At 39.9% G+C, this 21,637-nt stretch overlaps 1 protein-coding gene across 5 annotated transcripts in view; it reads right to left on the bottom strand.

The window, feature by feature from the left end:
• Positions 1 to 21,637, bottom strand: part of ADGRF5 (adhesion G protein-coupled receptor F5) — a 122,410-nt gene that overhangs the window by 7,939 nt on the left and 92,834 nt on the right. For 3 of the 5 annotated variants that reach the window (XM_056125949.1, XM_056125950.1, XM_056125948.1), the window contains exons 10-18: positions 21,358 to 21,564; positions 15,796 to 15,966; positions 13,851 to 13,973; positions 13,491 to 13,700; positions 10,722 to 10,934; positions 7,475 to 7,630; positions 5,559 to 5,767; positions 3,660 to 3,839; positions 1,012 to 2,403 (exon numbers count right to left, since the gene is read on the bottom strand). In XM_056125949.1, coding sequence (XP_055981924.1) covers positions 1,012 to 2,403; positions 3,660 to 3,839; positions 5,559 to 5,767; positions 7,475 to 7,630; positions 10,722 to 10,934; positions 13,491 to 13,700; positions 13,851 to 13,973; positions 15,796 to 15,966; positions 21,358 to 21,564 — 2,861 coding nt within the window. The remainder of the gene's footprint in view (positions 1 to 1,011; positions 2,404 to 3,659; positions 3,840 to 5,558; positions 5,768 to 7,474; positions 7,631 to 10,721; positions 10,935 to 13,490; positions 13,701 to 13,850; positions 13,974 to 15,795; positions 15,967 to 21,357; positions 21,565 to 21,637) is intronic. The other 2 variants (XM_056125951.1, XM_056125952.1) reach the window with 1 other exon arrangement.

Genomic DNA, 21,637 nt, shown 5'->3' with positions numbered 1-21,637 from the left:
CTGGTGCGCACTCAAGCAAATCGTGAACAATGGGAGGACAGTGCTGCAGTACATGTTTTCATAACTCCCACGAAGCTGTGATGAAGACCTCAGGTACAGAATGGAACCATCTCTCCACTGTATCAAGACATTTTATGTCATTTGTCACTAGGCATAAACTTTCTATTTTAAAGCCATGGACCAAGAGAAGAAATTAAGATTTGCATGATTTTGGCAGGAACGTCCAGGGGATGTTGTTTCGACTTTACCTCGGGGCCCCCTGACTTGTTGACTCATGAGGACCTGTGCTTACCAGCCCTCTATTAGATAGGTCAGAATGACATGTTTACTTCCTGTCTCTCTATGAAAGTGCTTCTAGCTATTTGGCTTATTTTATCTGCTACAGTAAAGATGGTATCCTTTTCATTTTAGTAAGATGGAGCATGTCTATCTTATGGAGATCATTTTTTTCTTTCATTCTCTTGCAAATTTTCCAGAAAACATACCATGTACATAACTTTCATTGCATTCATCAAATGGCTCTTGAGCACTTACTCTGAGACAAGGTTTTTAGGATCTAGGGGTGGATATAGAAAACATATGCCATCCATGAGCTCGAGTTCACAAAAACAGAGCTCACTAAATACTCTGTGGAAGTTAACTAGAGTAATTAGCTGGTTTAATAATGATCTTTCCAGTTTGGAGATAAGAGAATGTATAAAGAGAATACCGGATAATTAGCAAAATCCAGTGTAGAGAAGGAACTTTCCCCCCACTTTTATAATCAGGGCGTTTAGAATAGAGTCACATATGCAACAAAATTATATTGCAGGTGATAAAAGTCATAAGGTTCCATTGGAACAGAGGAAAATACCCTCTCTATCTCAATGAGTTCTCATAATTACCACTCGTTAGGGTCAAGACCTCTTCTGGACTAAATCCCTTCCCATTCCTACCTCTGTTTGTGTTTCTATCATTAAGCTGTCCCAGCAGCCTAGATACTTCCCGAGAGTCTCTTACTGCAGAACTTACCTGGAAGGCATTCAGGAGGGTGAACACAATATGGAACACAGCATTGCTTCCTTGGATCACAGTGGCCAGACCAAAGCCCCATGTGAGCCCCAAGAGGGGCGTGAGGACCCCAATGCTCTTGCTAATCTGAAAGAGGCTGCTCTTCTCCTGCTTGCTTGGCTTGTCCCCAACAGAAGGTCTCAGAATCTTGGTGATGACCACTATTGTGACAGTGACATTTACCACCACGATGATCAGAGCCGGGATGACAAAGGCCAGCAGGGCCTTGGTATCCTCCCAGTTAAGCCAACAGGCATTCTTTCTCATGTAGACTTCCTGTGGCTGGGTGGCTCCCACGGTGATGACTGAGATGATGAGAGGGCAGCCATACCCAAGAGAAAATGCAAGTGCCTTCTGAATTGACTTGCTGGCATCATGCAAGATGAAAACCAGGCGATAAAAGAGCATGAGACCCAGGGTCAGCATCCAGAAAAAGACGCTGAGGTAGAAAAAGTGGATAAAGAATGTGGCGGCTACACAGGCTGTCTCATTGAGTGGATAGTGATGGTCATGAATGGCAGCGGCCACGATGAACCAGATGTCAGCCACCAAAAGAGAGGCAGCAATATTCACTATGCAGATGTGACGCATATAGGAAGTCCGGTTCTTGGTCACTGACTTCCAGACCACAGCTTCTACCACTAGACAGGCTGCTAAACTCACGATGGAAAAGCACAAGCCAATGTAGGAAATAATATCCAGCAATACTTTCAGGAGGGAACCAGGATCTGGGGAATCAGGGGACATGAGGATGGAGAATGATGTGAGGTGGTCACAGCTGCAGGAGATGCTGTCCGTATCAATATTTTTAACATAGCAACCAGTGGTGTCCCATCCCCCAGTTTGGTTGGCAAGATTGAAGTTCCAGAAGACACAGCTTGGAATTCCAACAGATGGATGGTTGTTCTTAAAAGTCATAGAGATCCTGAATGAGTTGGTTATATTGTGGCTAACGGTGGTTGTCATCACTAGGCTATTTGCAGAATTCTCCCTCTGACTGTCCTGGCCAAGGATGGCTTTGAGAGTTGGGAAAGCCACTGTGACAATAGAAGAATCTGGTTCCAAGTTTTTCAGTTGACACTCGTCAATGGCCACGTTGCCCCAGAGATTAGATTTTGAGAAAACAAATCTCTGGGTGTAGGGTTTGGGGTCAGATTTGACTATGATACCCCTCATCTGCACATTAGGTTGAGAGATGAGCAAATCATTTCCATCTTCTGGTCGTAAGGCTCGGGAAAATCTTTCCACTGAGTGCAGTAGCTGTGAGCTCTGATGGGCCTGTTTTTGCTGTAGCTCCTTCCAGGTATTTAAAATGGGCTTGCCAAGGATGACATTGACCGTGGAGAGAATACGCTGTAATGGATATGACATGAGATCAAATCAAATTATTTTTATCAAAAAAAAAAAGAATGAAAAAAAATCTCCCTGGAAACTGCTTGAGTGAGTATAGTTAACAGGTAAAGAGGAAAGAAAAAAGAGGGAGCAGCAGCTCTAAGAATCTGTGACCTGCCTTCTAAAGTCAGAAAGTTAGCAGAGGATAAGTCTTTAAGATTGTGAGACTTCACATGCTAGGGGAAAAGGGAGCTCAGATAGAGAAGGGAGCACCAAATAAAGGGTGTTGGGAGGATCCTCCCAGGATGAGAGATGCATGCTGAAAGTAGACTATGGATCAAACATGATTGCAACTCAATTCCTCTTTTGCAAACCACAGCACCCAAAAGGAGAGAGAGAACAAAAGGGAATGCCCTGCCACAGGGGTGTGGTAGGATGGGAGGGTGGGGAGTGGGTGGGAGGGATGCTGGGAGCATTGGAGGTGGGGAATGGGCACTGGTGGAGGGATGGGTACTCAATCATTGTATAACTGAAACCCAAGCACAAAAATTTGTAAGTCTACAACTGTACCTCATGGTGTTTCACTAGTAAAAATTTTTTTAAAAAAAGAAAATATGGTACCAAAACTGAAAACTTTTATTCCTAATTTTCCTAGAAAGCAGATATGTATATATGCTATTTTAATCACTGAAATAAGCAAACCATTAAGGGTTTTTTCTCAATTTAATTCTGGAAACAAAGATCTCAAATTAATACTGGTAATGATTATTTAGGGTACCACTTAATAATTTTAAAATAATTTATGATAATTTATGCTAATTAACAATAATTTAGGGGCCGGAGTGATAGTATAGAGGGTATAGCATTTGCCTTGCATGTGGCCAACCTGGGTTCAATTCTTCCACCCCTCTTGGAGAGCTCAGCAAGCTACTGAGAATATTCCACCCACAAGGCAAAGCCTGGAAAGCTACCTGTGGTGTATTCGATATGCCAAAAACAGTAACAACAAGTCTCACAATGAAGACATTACTGGCTCCCGCTTGAGCAAATCGATGAACAATGGGAGGACAGCACTACAGTTCTACAGTGCTTAATAATTTAGGGTACCACTTCCTGGTCCCCTAAAAAATGGCCGTACAGATTGTGTAACTCTAATGTCATAATTTTGCTTGGAGAATATAGATAAAAATTTACACTGGGGAAAGCTATGATTTTTGACTGTAGGCCTTGAGAGGTTAAAAGCTGAGATCCCAAATTCCTGTAAGATTTAAACTTACCATCATCATTTCTGAGTTCACTTCAGTTGGAATTGTTGAGAGCAAATCAAGAATGTTAACGATGGCTCCCAAACTCCCTGGAGATGAGGTGACCTCATGCTCATTGTTGGCAGTGCTAATTGAAAGTTCTTTTAGATATATAGGGAGCTTTTCATCCTGAGAGGGACTCTTGATCAAAGCCTATCAAAACAAAAGCCAAAATAGATAAGCAAACAAACTGTCCCAACAGCCCACTGACGAAAACAAACTAAGCTCTTTCACAAATCTGTATTTTATATTTACCCTCATCCCTCAAGTATATCCTATAAGAGTATTTATTATTTTAACTATTACTATGGTCTCCTCAAAGTGAGTAAGAGATTAGACATAAAAAGGGAGTTGTAAAGCATGTCAATCTTATGACTTGCTGTCTATATAAATACACTGGTCTTCACAGTTAGTGGAAATATCTTACTTGTACATTGCCGGGTATGACCCAAAAATCAAAAAAGAAAAGAAAAGCTGATTTTATTTGTTTATTTCTGACATTGCCCAGAAATGCTTAAATACTTGCCCCAATATAAATATGGGGACCATGAGATAAGTGCTGTGCTCCAAGGCCTATTTCTCAGTACTTTGTTTTTATTATCTCCGATGGAGGAATCTTTTTTTCAAGGGTAAAACAGTACAATTATTTAAAAAATAAGCATTTCAGTAAAAAATTGACCTTTCATTTTCACAAGTCTGAGACGCCTTTGATCCTAAGAGGTTTCCTACAGTACTGAACAAGCAATGAACCTACGTCTCTCATTTACAGTAGAGCTTGCTGCCATGTCTTAGAAGAATATTGTTTTATTTCCATCAAAAGAAGTAAACTTTGCCTGGCACTTAATTTGTACATAGGCAGAGACTTTTGACATTTCATAAGTTATAATAAACATGCAAGAAACACTTGAAGAAAGTTATAGCAAATAGTGACAGGTTCAGATAACCAGATCCTGATCTGATGATCTTATCATTCTTAGAAGAAAACCTGAAGAAAAGAATGATACTGATTTGTTCTTATCTATTTATCTTCTGTTATGTGTTGTCTTACACCAAATTCAATGGAATACTTACTATGTGCAAAGCATATTGTTTGTCAGAGTAAAGAAGATAGAAAAAACCTTGGTTTCTAATTTGACAGTGAATGTAACCCTGGTAGTTATACATATATGACTTTTATTTTTGCTAGTAAAAATTAGCTCTGACATAAAAGCTTTATCAAGGACTGGAGAGATCATATAGCAGGTAGGACTCTTGTCTTGCATGTGGCGACCCATGTTCAATACCCAACATCCCATATGGTATCCCAAGCACCACCAGAAGTAATTCGTGAGTTCAAAGCCAGGTGTTATCCCTGAGCATTATTGGTTATGACCAAAAACTGAAAAAATAAAAACCCTTCATCTTTAGTGAATAATGCATCAGGGATTTATGTTACCCTAATAGAGAGAAAAAATTGTAACTTGGATTCAATATTATTCCCTGACTTTAATTCTTTATACCAAGATATATTTTCAGCGGAAATAGAGCTTTCTAGTGTATTCTAGTCCCATTTGGTTGATCTATTTCGACATAAACATAATGAAATCCAACTATGTGTTAAACTATATGACTTGGACTATTGAGGCATTATGATACTCCTGGCTCTGCACTCAGGAATTACTCCTGGCTATGTTTGGGGGACTATATGGGATGCTGGGAATCATACCTGAGTCGGCGATGTGCAAGGCAAATGCCCTACCCGCCCTGCTATCGCTCCAACCCCTAAAAGCAGATTTAATAGAAACGCAAACCCGTTTCCCTAAGTGATGGGAATCAAGATGAATCAGACAAATCTCCCCACTGAGAGCCCAGAGTAAATGGGTAAAGGAGCACCTTGGCCTGTCGGAGAAGACTGTTGATTGGAGGCGTGACACAGTCATTCCTCTTCACCTTCCACTGGGAACCTACACATTTGTAAGTCATGATGCCACCAATGGGACCACCAGGACCTCTGGAAACACTTGAGAACTGGCAATGCTTCTGGATGACTTTCCCAGGCTCCCCAACACCTATTATGGGATCTTGGCATGCGATTTTCTCCTCTGTATTGGAAACATGGAAATCAAAGAAACAATTGAAAGGAGAGAAGAAAGGAAAATAGATAAGGTAGAAAAAGCCTAGGAAAAACTTGATGTTTAAATTCTTTATTTTTACTTTGATAGTTATCTCATTTATTTATTTTGCTCATCTTCCAAGCCCCTTACTGTTTTTCATAAAAATATGACTTTAATTTATCTCCAATCCCTGAGAATATTCTCTCTGATGTCTGTCAAATCAGAGTTAAAAACAGAAAAACAAAAACTCAATGTGTGTTCCAGATAAGAGATACTCAGTTTACCAAAAGTCTGAGAAAAGCAATGCCTAAATCCAAAAAGACTCTGCTGACACATTAGAATCATTGAGGAGGAAGCTGAAAAATGCTCACATCCAGGTTCACTCCAGTCTTAAGTAAGGAGGAATTTCTTGACTAGGATTTAATTATTAGAGTTTTCTACACTTCCCCAGTGATTTTAGAATGTAGTCAAGACTGAGAATCAGTGCTTTAATCCAAAGATATAATTTTTGTTAACAATTCCAGGAATCCATGATCCGACACTTCCAGTCAGTATTTGTAAACATTCATCTCCTCTGATTTCCCTTAATTGTGATTATTTCACCACCACTCAAGACCAGATTTGAATCGGAAGATAATTGTTTCAGAACTTCTAATCCCCAAGGGTACTTCCAGTGATATACAGAACTCTTTCACCATTCATTGAGATCTTAGCCATTGCATAAAATATTGAGAGAGAAAAGCAACAAGTGGATAAAACATGTTCATACCTGAGGTAAGCTGGTATGATAATAGGGTTGGTGAGTGGTTAACAAAGAGGTAACCTTGGGTGTTCATAGAGAAATAGGTCTGATGAAAGGAACCACTACTCAGAGCAACATGGGACTCCACATTGCTTCCTATCTAGTCTCCAGGATTTAGTTGAAAGCCCACTATTTGTTGAAGGACAACAAATAGTAACTCAGCCAAGGTTGGTAATAAAGTCATGAATCCTTTAGGTGCTAGTAATTCTGTGACTGGGAAGGTTTTGAGAAGGGAACTGTATCTGGTAGAAGCCCAAGGTCATCATTTATCCACATGGTCCTCGGCAGCTCCTGATGAGAGCTCATTGGCATGGACTCTTGCAGAAATGTCTCCCCAAATTAAGACATTTACCTTAAGAATATTGTGCAAGGGAAATGGGTTCAGTGATGACAGAGGTGGGAAAGAAAGCTATCTAGGTTTTAGATATGAGTTATTTTCATGTAATTCTGTCTGAGAGAAGCAATGTTAACAGGGCCACCTTTCTTTGGTGGAAACCTCATAGGGGCCCCAGTCTCTTGCAGAAACTATCCACTCTAACCTGACACTTGAAGAGCTCAGCCTCCTAGATTTAGATGTAATTTTACTTCATCTGATCATTTCCTTGGTCATTTCCTTCCAATCTAATACCAGGACAGTTCAACCTGGCACACTTTTCTGATTACCCACCATTTCTCTAAGTTCACCATTTACCACATTATACATGATGAGATTTTGTATTACGTCTTCTCTGTCTGCTAGGCAAGAAAAAGGCATTTTTTAAAATTCCCCATTCTTAGTTAGAAAGGTATTCAGCATATATCGATTGGCTTATAGATAATGGGTTGTGTGTATATGAATGAATAAATGAATCCTTACAACTATAGCACTATGAAGTAATTTAGAATGCTCTCACCAGAAGCCAGATGAAGCTTCATAGGGGGGCTTTGAACTGAATTATTAGCACCGTTGGTAAAGTGACAGAACACATCAACATCTTTGTGACACCAGGAGGCTGAGTTTGCTCTGAAGTTGTATTTGTAGCACACTTGCTTTCCAATGACTTCTTTTGCTAAGGTGGAATTAGAGAAAGAAGTTACCACATTAGTATCCAAAGTACACATTTCGTTAAAATGACTTGAGCATATATAGGTACTAATTTCCTAGCAGTGCTGCACTTTAAATGTGGTTTCTCTTTTTTGACTTCAAACTTGTAGAAGTGATGTTACCTTTATTTGAAAGCTCAAACTTGCCCTCCACCATTTATGATGTCATATCTGTGCCCAAACTATTTTAGACAATCAGACATGCCCTCTTTCTGTCTCAATCCCACAACTTCCTAGGTGTCTAGCCTCTTCCACTCATACCACGTGTATTACAATCACCTGTTAATGGGTCTGTCTTCTCTAGTGTATGGGAGATAAATATCCTGATGCTATTTATTCTTGAATTTCTTAATGATGAGCTCAGAATCTGGCCCATAGAACCCCTCAATTTTGAAATGTTTGATTGAATTGCTTCAATTAAATTGCTTCCCTATGCAACCTTCACAGAATTCTCTAGTCTTTGAACTCTGATTTACGATGTTATTGATAATTGAGTTTTTGGTATGTAATATTTCGACGCCAATCCCACCACCAGCATCAACTTCCATCAAATCTCTCTAATCTTTATTGAGTCCCTGCTTTTATGAACTTCCAGTGTTCTTTTGATATATGGTACTCATTTAGATATTTAATATTAGTCTGATGCACCCTCTTTTACTCTACAAACCCTTCTGATACTAACACATATGCCTCAGATCTGAAATCTCTTTTTTGTTGCTCCTGTGTGTTCACCACTGAAAAAATGTCTTTAAAAGAGATAAGTGAGTTTGAAATCCCTTATGAAAGTGTTTGTGTTTTGAGATTTGGTGCCATGAGCTCATAATCTATAAGAACTCTTAGCATAGAGTGAAATGAACCAGATGGAAGGGGACAGATGTAGAATGACTGCATTCATTTGTTGTATGTAAAAATATACATAGTAGAAGAAGAATATTTATGGCCAGGGAAAACAGGGGTTAGGAAGACTAGTTAAAGGTTGGAACTAGCCATAATTTTGTGTGGGGCTGAGGGCAGTTAAGATAGAGAAGGGACCAATATGACAATAATAGCTGCGGATGATCATTCTGGACAAGATCTGAAGGTTAAAATTAGGTTAAGGGATATTCTGGATAACCTTTCAGTATCAATATTGCAAACCACAGTCCCCAAAAGGAGACATAAAATAAAAGTGCCTTCAATAGAGGCAGGGAGGGGGTAGGGGGTGGGGAGTGATGGGAGGGAACCTGTGGTTATTGGTGCAGGGAAATGTACACTGGTGGAGGGATGGGCATTGGAATATTGTATGACTGAAATCCAATCATGAACAGCTTTGTAAAAAAATTAATTAATTAGAAAAAGAAAAATATACAAAGTAACACTGGAAAAGGAAGATAAAATAAATATCTATATCTATATATATATATGTGACCAATAAATACCTGAAAAATTGTTCTAACAACAAAAAAGAATTCTTAGCATCTGGATTTGAGGAGACATTGAATCCAGAAAAAGCATTTGAATTTGGTCCTGCCAGTTGTCATTAGAAGCTATCAACCTGAGTGCCTGAGAACAGATTACTGGTTAAAGAAACTTAGGTACATCTACACAATGGAATGCTATGCAGATGTTAGGAGAGATGAAGTCATGAAATTTGCTTATAAGTGGATGAACATGGAGAGTAACATGCTAAGTGAAATGAGTCAGAAAGAGAGGGACAGACATAAAAGGACTGCATTCATTCGTGGTATATAAAATAACATAATATGAGACTAACACCCAAGGATACAAGGGCACAAGGGTCAGGAATATTGCCCCATACTTGGAAGCCTGTCTCATGAGCTGGGGAAGAAGGCAGATAGAATAGAGAAGGGATCACTAAGACAATGATGATCGGAGGAATCGTTCGAATGGGGGATGTGTGCTGAAAGATAAAGGGCCAAACGTGATAAACTCCCAGTATCTGTATTGCAAACCATAATGACCAAAAGTAGAGAGAAAGTATGGGGGAAACTGTCTGCCGTGGAGGCAGGGGGAGGGTTGGAAAGAGGGAATACTGGAGATATTGGTGGTGGGGAATGTGCACTGGTGGAGGGATGGGTGTTTGATCATTGTATGATTGAAACTCAAACATGAAAGCTTTGTAACTATATCTCATAGTGATTCAATAAAAAAGAGAAGATATCAATAAGTCACTTGAAGTTGACTATTACTCAGTCTGGCATTTCAAAACCACTTAAGTAGTTTGAATGCAAATGGTGAGAGTTACATTTTTTAGGGGATATTTTGTCTATCCATTGATGAGGACATGTAAATCTTATATTTTGGTGTATTACTGAGCCTACTATTCTTTGAGGGTGCTGATGAGTACCAGTCAAAAGTGAAGTATTGTTTTTTAGAACGTTATAACTCAGTGCCCTATATTTCTGATTATGATAAATACCCTCAACTAAGACCCAAGATTTTCTCTTTGTCTTTGGCTCTTAGTTGTTTTTCTTACTTCATTGCATATTTAACTGCTCATTTGGAAGCATTTTTTTTTTGTAAAAAAGGAAAGGACTATCAAACTATCTAGTATCTAGTCTACTACATTGAGGATATAATTGAGGAAATAATTGAGGGCTGGAGCGATAGCACAGCGGGTAGGGCGTTTGCCTTACAAGCGGCCAACATGGCCGACCCGAGTTCGATTCCTCCGCCCCTCTCGGAGAGCCTGGCAAGCTACCAAGAGTATTCGATATGCCAAACACAGTAACAACAAAGTCTCCAATGGAGTCGTTACTGGGCCTGCTCGAGCAAATCGACGATCAACGGAAGGGCCTTTACCTTTACCTTGTTCATACTGTTTTCAACAGCTCTCACTAAAAATAATGGCCTACACCTTCTCATACTCAAGATTTGACCACAAACTAGTTCTCTACAGTAAGACACAAGGAAATATAGCCTCCTGAGGGTTCCCTCTGTTATATTCTGTCTCTGATGCAATCTCTGTGCTTCTTGACCCCTGTTTTAAGAGAAAATTTCAAGACGCCACACCGTTGCAATAATATGCCCATAACAATTTTGCAGTTGGCACCTTACCAGCAGGAAAGAATAAGGAATCCACTTGAAAAGTTACTTTGTAGTTTTCATCCTCCTCTATACAACACTTAAAATAATGGGAAGATTTGCATGGAATTGCAACTTCCAAAGGATCAATCATGATGTCCGATTCCAGAGGCAGCGGGTGAACGGTGACATCTTTGGTGGTGATACTATATGAATTCTTATATCGAAATATGCAGTGATAGGTTCCTGAGTGGAAGGAAACAATTAAGCATTGGAATGAAAGAAATGTTCCACACAAAAGGTATTTGCTGGAGAGCTTAGCATGTTGATGCTAGCACTGGAATTTGTGTTCATTAAGTCACAACTAAGTGTGAACCACCAATACTACACACTGGTATCAACATATTCAAAAAGAGGCTGGGTTTTCCCTAACAATCTTGAAAGAGCACATTCCACCTCTCTGGAAGAGAAAATACTTGATAGGGGAAACTCGATGGTCCTCTAGGCATTGAAGGAATTGAAGGATTGTGGGAAGCCAAGAGCCCTCTCATAGACCCTAGCTGTGGTTCCCATGTTAGGAACTGCTTGGAACAGACATTGGTGACAGTCTCCCAGGGCTTCCTGACCTCAGCGGATGCCTGATCTATACCCACATAACATCAGGCTGACAGTTATCTTATCTGGCCTTATCTATAGTAACCTCCAGGATGCATCTACTGCCCTAAGACCCTTTAATATGCAAATGTAAAGCTCAGGATGCACCTACTGCCATAAGACCCTTTGATGTACAAATGTTTACCTTGAATGTTAGGTAAAGCTCTTGTTAGGTTGCTGACCTTAACATGTATGGTTATATTGCTTCTGCTCCTGACTGGGCTGCCCCGGCCCTGACCCTATATAAACAGCCTGTAGCCCCCAATAAAGTTCTGTCCCTTTTTCTCTCTGTTTCTAAACTGCACTCTGTCTCTTGTGTCTTGTGTTCATTTGGTCAGTCCTTCCCTGCACCTATGGATCCTAGGGCCATCTCCGTGCACCGGAGAGTGGTTTTGCGGCACACCCCCCCCCCCCAAAGGATAAAGCAATAGTCAGCTAAATAATAACTTACTTTCAACTAAAATCAGGTGGTTTATGCAATGTTACACAGACTCTGCAGGTGGAATTCGGTTTCAAACTAAGTCCCCAGTAAGTTTTTTTTTTCATTCACGAGGAAATAAATGGGAATTCTGGTATATGTTAGGATGGCGAGTTGCTTAAAGAGAGTCCTCAGGCAAATAGAGCATGGTGGTGGATTATGTCCCTTACCCCCATTCTAAGTCACTAGGTTCTTCAGGATTCAGGGCACCAAGGCCCCTACCAAGGAATGCAGAGAGAGGCTACATGGGGGTGATGAATGTGAAAGACGAAAGATTCAATGTTCTTGGCAGAACTTTGTCTGCTGATCCTGGAATTGACTGAATCTCAACTGAAAAAGTCTAAAGAGGGGCCAGAGTGATAACACAGTGGGTAGGGCATTTGTCTTGCATGTGGCCAACCAGGGTTTGATCCCAAACACCACATATAATCCCCTAAACTCCAACAGGAGTCACCCCTGAGTGTAAAGTCAAGAGGAACCCCTGAGCCCAGTACCATTGTTATTCTGGTTCTGCATTCTCCAGATGTATAACCTCATGAAATTTAGTTAAATCCTTTGGGCCTCAGTTTTCTCAACTGTCAAATGGGGACCATTACAGCAATATCTACTAGAGTTGGCTTCAAAAGCTTTAAAAGACTCAAATACTGCAGAAGAATGACTCAGAAAGTATCAGCTGTTATTGCAACACTTCCATCAAATCCTCTTGCAAAGATTTGTGTTTCATTTTCTCCCAACAAAAACAAAGTATAGAATGGATTAGAAACAAAAATATTTCTTTCTTTGGAACAGACATATAAAAGTTTGGGCTGGACGGATAGCACAGCGGTAGGGCATTCGCCTTACAAGCGGCCAACATGGCCAACCCGAGTTCGATTCCTCCGCCCTTCTCGGAGAGCCCGGCAAGCTACCGAGAGTATTCCATATGCCAAACACAGTAACAACAAAGTCTCCAATGGAGATGTTACTGGGCCCGCTCGAGCAAATCGATGATCAACGGGAGGGCCTTTACCTATATTCTTTTTAAAAATACCACAGTGGGGAGAAAAACAGTCCCAAGAGTGGAAAGTCTTTTTAAGAACAATCCTTTTTTACTTTCATAGCGGAGAATCAGAAACCAATCCTACCTGCACAGGTGAATTTGTATTCAAAGCCAAAGTATCTCTCATATTTCCTACCACCAGTGGTTCCAGTTTCCCTCCTGCCCCCCTCCCTTCTCCCACCCTCCTCCCATCCCACCACTTGCCACTATGGCAGGCATTTTTCTTCTCTCTCTCTCTCTCTCTTTCTTTCTCTCTTTCTCACTGTGTGTGTGTGTGTGTGTGTGTGTGTGTGTGTGTGTGTGTGTAGGGCTTACTGCTGGGTCAGGGACCACTTCTGGCAAATACTGGATGACTTTATGGGGTGCTGGGGATCGAAATCAGATCCTCTGCTTGCAAGCCAAGTACCCTACCTGCTGTACTATTGCTCTGGCCCTTGTCTCAGCCTCTCTTCAGATTTCACATGTCAAAAGGAGAATTACAACATCTTCCTCCAAAAAGCTATTGCTTAAAATTTGATGACATAGTTAATGTCAAGTCACTGGCATGGACATGTCCCAGGGACAGACCCCTCATGGCTGGTGATGTTTTAGGGTCCCAGAATGCAGAATAGGACATCTAGTCTCTACTCACCATTCCATTCCCGAGTTGAAGTTTTGACGCTCAGGACTGACTCTGCTCCATCAATATAACTCCTTGAGGTATAAAACTTTTCAGATATTTTAATTCCAGCTGAAGTGTTCCAGTACACCTCATCATAGTTACTCACATCACTGATGCACTTTATAGAAAAGCTTTGTCCCTCAGAAACAGAAATTGGGTCCGAGGTTATTGTTAGATTGGCTGAAAGGGTACAAACAAAACAGACAAAAGAAAACCACAACAAGCACAATGTTTAGTCTTTCTGATGAAATCAGCACATGAGTGAAATTTAAGATAGAGACAGAAAGCATGGCCCCTCCTGGCTCTCCTATGTCAACATAGGGTTGGTACCTTGCTGCTCCTGGGCTTTACTTGTTTCTAGGCTGTTCCCGGTGGTGCTCTGCACTGAACTCATTTCCATCACATGCCTTAGGAACTCGTTCATTTTTTCCCCTTTGTGGCTGGAATTATCTCCTGATGATCAGTAGGGTAAAAGATTGCAAACTTAGGGGTGTTGATTTACAACCCAAGGTCCCCTCCAACCTCTTCCATGGTATCATGGGAGATTAAAGGGCTTGATTATTGTAAGAAAAATTCAAGACTTGTTTCATCTGCTTTCAAAAATCATACCACATTACATTTTTCCCTTCTCTCTTTCTATCTCTTCTCCAGTTGTAAGTCCATCACGGACTCTTTCCTTGGGGTCTTGCATCTCCAACAGTAAGGGCCCCATGCAATATGAAGTCACGCTACTAAGGAAAGGAACGATTTCTAGAACTAAATTAGAAGAGTTATAAGATTTGTTGCCCCAAATATTATACTTCGAGTTCTGTAGAAAACTGGGATGAATGGGCAGACATCCTAATTATAAATCTCCCTACACATACTCCTTTTTTGAGAATCTCCTCATAGGTTTATGTGAAATTATCCATCCCAATGTTAACCAGATTCTTACATATAAAAAGACTTTTCTGAATATCATACTATGTTTGTTTCTGGTTGAAACTTTCCATTCCTCTTTGAGAATGGGTTTTTCAGACCTGACATTTCAAACTGTTGTTCATTTCTGCTTTCTATAACCAAGCAACTTCTTGCCTTGAGCTTTCAATAATGGCCTATTTTTCAATTCAAGGTAAAACCATATTCTTAGTCAAAATAAATCAAGTTTTCCCAAAGTACCCCTTAGAAACTTGGATTTAAATGTTAAGTTTCAACTCTGAAGTGTCACAAGCTTGTTACAACATGTTTTCATATTGCCTTCTCTGGCAGCGGAAATCATGAAACCATATACTTGATTTTATTTCATCTTCAGGTGAGGCCTAAACTCTCAGATGAGTGGTTTTCAATGAAGACTAAACATGTATCTGAGATGTCAAAAGCCCATATCACTCAGAGGTACTCTTAGTATAAAAAATGGCAAATTGCTATAAAGGTCATGAGCTCTCAATGGCCAAAGTGTTTTCAAGTGAACCTAGTCAGGCTCTTTGAAAAAATGCTGTCAGGATAGTAGGAAGTGTTAACAAGAGGAGTAAGTAGAGTTTCTGTATCAGTTTTTTCTCCACTGTTCAGTAACTGTTAGGTACTCTGATGATTTACTAAATTTTTTTTAAAAAATTGTTTTAAATATTACAAGGAAAACAAGCTTGACGGACCTCTGAGCAAATGGTTGAGAAGTTATAATTCCTGATTTTCAATTTTGCATTATTTCTGTGCTATGAGAAGACATGATACTTTGAATAGACCTAATTAAGTCAATCAGTTATTATATTAAACAAATATTTTGCATGTACAAAGCCCTAGATTCATTCCTAAAAGTCACCCTAATTCCTCCCCCTCACCCCACATTTGCTCCAACTGCCAAATAGCCACAGAGTGTGAGATTATCAAAATATTCTGCATCATTTTATTCATTTCTAGAATACGTAACAAAGGAGAGGAGGGGATGACAGAGGGGAAAATGTGTCTGGAAATGAGTTGCTGAATTTTAAGAAGGAGAGAATGGGATTGTGAGAAATAAAAAGGGCAGTTCAATACTGGGGCAATACCCTAATATGATAAGGCCTAGTGGATTCTAGACCTTATCTCCATTGTAAATTCAGGAATAATATGTGTGTGTGAAATTCTACTTCCCAGCTGCTCCTTCTCCCACTTTTTACAGACTATCTGAATGAAAGTGGCAGAGAGGGAACTCCTGTTCATTTTGTGATTTTCTCCAACCATACACAGCCCTGCTTAGCTTCCCAGATACAGTCTGATCTTGAGATATATGGCTAAAAATCCCCATAGTAGTCCTTACCCACAGATATGAATGTCACTTCAATCTCTTTACTGCCTCTGGCTCCGTGGGCACTGATGAACTCACACGTATAAATGACCAGGGTTCCAGAAGACCCACTTGGGCACTGAGTTCCGTCAGCCATGAGGGTGTACCTGCTACAGCTAGAATCGGGATCTTTTTCAGCGATTCCTGCAATGACATAAAAGGTGCTTTTGCTGTCAGAGCGGCTCAGCTTTCTGGCTTAGTAGCAAAGAGGTCAAAGCAATGAAAAGTGAGCTATTGTGTTTTCTTTTATATTTCTTCTTTTAGTGCATACATTTATTAGGACTATACATTTGGAAGCCAGGTGGCCTGGTAGCAGATCCTGGATTCTGCTGCTGACTAGCAGATTGTTGTTGAGAAAGTCATAGGGTGTTCCATGCCTCAGTTTCTCCAGATGTAAATGAGGATAAACATTAATAGCTATAGTCCATGTATGGACAGATCAAAGGAGTTAATATCTATACATATATAGGACAGCTGGTGTCTTCTCCAGCAAATAATTTTGTTATGGTGATTGGAATGGGAAAAGAAGACAGAAACAAAGTGTTTGAATAGAGCTTCAACTGGAAGAAAAAAAAAAGATGCCAGTGCAGACTCTCAGTATTATCAAAAGTAAGAAGAAACAAGACCACAGCATGTTACTCATCTCATTTGAGACCATCTTCATAATTTATTTCCTATCCTTTGTTTCTATGATTTATGGAAGCTTCACCTTTATTTTCTCCCAGGTAATCAGCAGTTTCCCTTTCTATATGTTTCTTTTGGGGAAAGAGGGGATCCCCCAAAGCAGTAGCCAGGAGCACCAAAGACCATTCCCAGCAAAACTCTGTCAACAGGAAGGGCAGTTCAATACTGGGGCTATACTTTAATATGACAGTGCTTTAATACTGAGGATTCAGTACTCAGAGACACCCAGGGCTACAGCTGGCTGTGCTTGGGAGCTATGCAGTGCCAACACTGGGATTCACATTTGCTTTGCATGTGTCCCTGACCTCTGTGCTCCCCTATCTTTCTTTCCATTCCCAAAAATGCTTTTCCTCCAACAATTTATCCTTATTATCCATGACTCTGGAAAACCCTGCTAGGGAATTTTTCCTACTGTAATCCCTTTAACCAGTTGCCCTCATTCCTGGTCTACTGCCACCTATACTCTCACGGTATTCTTCAAACACTGTCCAAAAGTTAAAGAAAACCCAGAAACATTTTGTTCAGGTTTAACCTGAATGCATCCTGTTCAGCGCTGGCTGTATTATCAATAATAATAAAAAACATTTGGATTATTATATAAGCAGCCTTTTCCTCCAGACTCCAAAGTTCAGAACAGCAAATGGCAAGCGTACAAATATTTGCACTCTTATAAACCAATGGTACCTCAACAAATAGATACAATAATGTGCAAAAAGGGGGTGGGGGGAATCAGAAAACAAAACTAATTTCTAGAACACTGATTCATCCACCTTAACTAAATCACCTCCAAGATTTTCTCCATAAACGTTTCTATTCATCTCTTGCATTATTTGACAATCCAATTCCTCCAGGACCTTCTTTAACCCTTTATCTTTACTCTCTTCTGTATACTTAATCTTCCCTCAAGTTCTTCACATCAGTCATCCCAAATACTCAAGTCTTCCTTTCCTAAAAGAGTCTTCTACTTGAAAGTTGCTCTTGCTGTCTCAGTCTTTTCTTCTTCCTCTCATTCCTCAAAACTTCCACATTTACCACATTGCATTTTCACTGCCATTTTTCACAAAATCATTGCAAGTTGCCCTCTTTCCCCTACATTTCACCTCAAGCATTGCTTGAAATTCAAGATTGACTTTCTCTTTCTTACATCCCGTGGCTTCCTCTCAAATTGCATCCCTTTCTGCTGACCACAGACCACAGCCCTGAGATTTGACTCACTTGAATTTCGAGGTGTCTCCTGTTCTCCTCTCTCTTCAGCCCAGTCTCTCCCCATACAACTTCCTTTTGTTCTTTTCAGAAATGAAGCATTCCCCAGAATATGCCTTTCCTCAAGTATTCTGTATCTTTTTGTTGTTTGATTTGGGGGTACTGTACCAGGCAGTATTCAGGATTTACTCCTGGCTCTGCGCTCAGGAATCATTCCTGGTAGACGCAGGGGACCATATGGGGTGCCAGGGATGAAACCCTGTAGGCCACTTGCAAAGCAAACACCCTACCTGGTTGTATTATCACTCTAGCCCCTCACCAAGAATTCTGACATTGACCCTAAAGAATCTTGACTCCCTTGTTGAACTATCACTCCCACACCCATGGCTCCTATTCCATCCTAAATTCTGATGACTCTGTATTGATTAAAAAGAGAAACACTCTTATTAAAATAGCTGCCTTTCAGGACTAAATTCTCTTTTATTGTAAAGTATGGGTTGGAAGGCTGACTTCTAGGACAGAAGGCTTAGTTCAAGTTATTTCATTTTTAAAAATCCTTTTCTGCTTGTAATACAATTTCTACAGACAATACCTCAAGTAGAAATCACTATCTAAGATCAGGTCTGTCTGACATCAATTCGACAGACAAAGAGAAGGGGAAGGAGGATGAGGTGAAAAGGCAGAGCCCTTTGCCATTGTCAGGGAAATCCTGGGCTTAGAAGCTTCAACCATTACTTAGTTTTTCTTTTCTTTTCTTTTCTTTTCTTTTCTTTTCTTTTCTTTTTTTTCTTCTCTTTTCTTTTTAAAAATATTTTTGAGTACTTCCTTTCTGTCTTATCTCTTGTTCTGGAGTGTTTTAAAAATAAAATGCAACCATTTCTGCAAAGAGATATCATGTTAACTCCCCAAACCTTCGGACTGAATTATTTAGCTGGATGGCTTTTGATTGTCCTGGAAAAATGGGTGCTAAAATATGTGTGGAATTTGGAGAAAGACTGCTGCAGAGTTGGAGTGGGCAGGGGAACAGGAAGAAGAGCAGATGCCTAGAGGAGAAGGGAAGTTCATCAGAGAACCGGACTATGTTGGTTCCCCAGGCGGCCAGCTCCTGACAGGAAATCCATTGTTCTACAGGCTGTTCAGCCAAACTGGGCATTAGGAATGTCTGAAGTAGTGGTGGCCACAGAGAGGTCCCTGAGCATCTGCACAGCATACTTCCTGTATCCTTTGCCAAAGGGCGAGGATTTTCACCCTTCAGAGTTGAAAGCTCAGTCAGTACTTTGGGAACTTTGCAAGATCTAACTTCCATCTGGCAATTCCTTCAGAATGCCTATACCTCCATTTCCTTAGAAATCAGAGAAGTGACTGAATGTACTATGTGTCAACCTTTTCAACAGTCACAGCTGCCTTCCCCATTCTTCTAAGCACTCATTAGTCGAATACTAATGCTGCAGCTGAATACGTGCTGATGAGAGGCTGTGCATCCAAGATCTTTTTTTTTTAATACATTTAACGAAACTTTTCAAATAATTTAATCTAGACTGATAGCAGTGGTTTTGTAAAATAAAGCCTTGCCAAACTAATGTGTTTCATGGGTAAAGGAACATTTTTGCTTTAATAATTTTCAAATTTCAAGATGAGTATTTAGGGCTAATACCGAGAGTATCTCGCCCGCACGGCAGAGCATGGCAAGCTACACATGTCGTATTCAATATGCCAAACACAGTAACAACAAAGTCTAACAATGGAGACATTACTGGGCCCGCTCCAGAAAATCGATGCACAATGGGAGGACAGTGTTGACAGTGTTGGATGTGCCTTGGATTAGACTGCTTGCCTTACATTGTGAGGCCCTGGTTTGATCTCTGGCATGGCAAAAAATTAAAAGTAAAAATAAAATACAGATGAGCGTGCTGAAGAGACGGTACAGTAGGAAGGTTGCCTTGCATGTGACTGATGTGAGTTTGATGGCCAGCACCCCATAAGGTCCTCAGGAATGATCCTGAGTGCAGAGCCAGGAGTAAGCCCTGAGTACTGTTGGGGGTAGTCCTAAAGGTGAACACGTAACACTCATTTTTTAGGAGAAGGATTGCATCTCTTTACATAAATTTTCTAGGCAAAAGATTCTTACAGAAACTGGCTCCACATTGCCCTTGTGTGACTGATCCATTTCCATATTGCATAATACTAAAAGAGTTTAAATAGAAAGGTTTAATGGAGAGTAGAAATGAAAGGAAAAGAAACTACCCACAGGAGAGGAAGTCAGTAGGGAATTAAGTTAAGAGGCATTGATTTTGATTTTGTGCAACAAAATCTGGAGTGATTCCCATGTCTTCCTTTTTTCCCTATTGGGACAACCCTAGACAAGTCACTTATGATCCTAACTTCCTTTTTTGCAACTTGAAGACCAAAATGCTTCAAAATTGTAGTCAAGTTTAAATGTGCTCAAATATGATGGCTTTTTTGCAATATAAATAACTAATTTATTATCACCAAGCAGTGTTTGCCCCAAAATGAAGTTAGTTAAAACATTAAAAATCATTCATTGTTATCTATTTGCTACATTAATGTGTGTATAGATAGGAAAACATACAATAATTTCTACAATTTTGGTAAAAATATGATAAATACCATGTTTATGATTACAAAGAGATATTTAGAAACCAAAGGAAACAATTTTAGTTCAATATGGTACCATGTGTAACACTTTGAGATGACATTGTTCAAATGTATTAATTATGGTATGTATACATAGGTATTCTACATTCTTTTTTAAAAATTTTTATTAGTGAAACATCATGAAGTACAGTTGTAGACTTACAAGTTTTTGTGCTTGGGTTTCAGTTATACAATGATCGAGTACCCATCCCTCCACCAGTGCCCATTCTCCACCACGACTGATCCCAGTATCTCGCCCACCCCTCTCCATCCCCCCTATCCCATCCCGCCTTTGTGGCAGGACATTCCCTTTTGTTCTCTCTCTCCTTTTGGGTGCTGAGGTTTGCAAAAGAGGCATCGAATTGCAATATGATGGCATATTTTTAATGCTCCAGATAAATGGTTACATAACAGAGTATTGCTATTTTGTTTATAAATAATATTGTTATCTTCAGAACAAATTGGAAGGTGGGCAGTATCAGGATATAAAATCTAAACAGAAATGAACAGCATTAGAAACTGATGCTGAATGATTGAGAGACGAAACACACAGGTTTACACACAGAGTGACAACCAGACACAGAATTAGATAATATAGAAAAAGTAGAGCCATGAAGGCAAATAAATGAGAACAGATGGCAAGAGAAGAAATAGAACAATGAAAAGTTCCAAGTCAGACCCAAGAGCAACGCTGAGGGGCTCATTCTTAGCTATTTTTTGAAGATTGAAATTGAAAACGTTTTTCTGTGGGTCAGACCAAAGGCTTTCCCTTAGGTCTTTCTGCTTAGATATTATCAACAACCCAAGTATGATACTTGGGAGTTTTGGTTTAGAATGGCTAAGCTTATGCTGGCATAAACTCTTATACTTTTCCACAATGGAAATTCCAGGTAAAAATTGTCACCTGACAGTTCCACTACCACCTACTGCGTCCCCCACTTACTTGGCTAAGAGGCAAAAATTCATGTGCAAAAGAATGTCTAACTTTCTTACCTGGAATGCTTATTTCTCCTTCCTGATTCCATTCAATTCTACTCCAATTAACATTAATGTCACTGCAGCAGTTCAAAGACACAGGATTGTTGTCACATGTCACCATCATTTCCACATCATTTGCCAAAATTAGGATGGGTAGAACTTCTATTTTTTTCTTGGCCTCATATTCAAAAATATCCATGGTCAGTTTGCAAATGTAGTTACCTGCACAGAATACACAAAAGCCTTAATTATTTACTGCACTGATGTATTACCTTAGGAAAAAAAAACCTGTATT

Source organism: Sorex fumeus, unplaced genomic scaffold, assembly GCF_029834395.1.
Source record: "Sorex fumeus unplaced genomic scaffold, SorFum_2.1 ptg000061l, whole genome shotgun sequence".
Taxonomy (NCBI): Eukaryota; Metazoa; Chordata; class Mammalia; order Eulipotyphla; family Soricidae; genus Sorex; species Sorex fumeus.
This window is presented reverse-complemented; position numbering and strand designations above follow the sequence as displayed.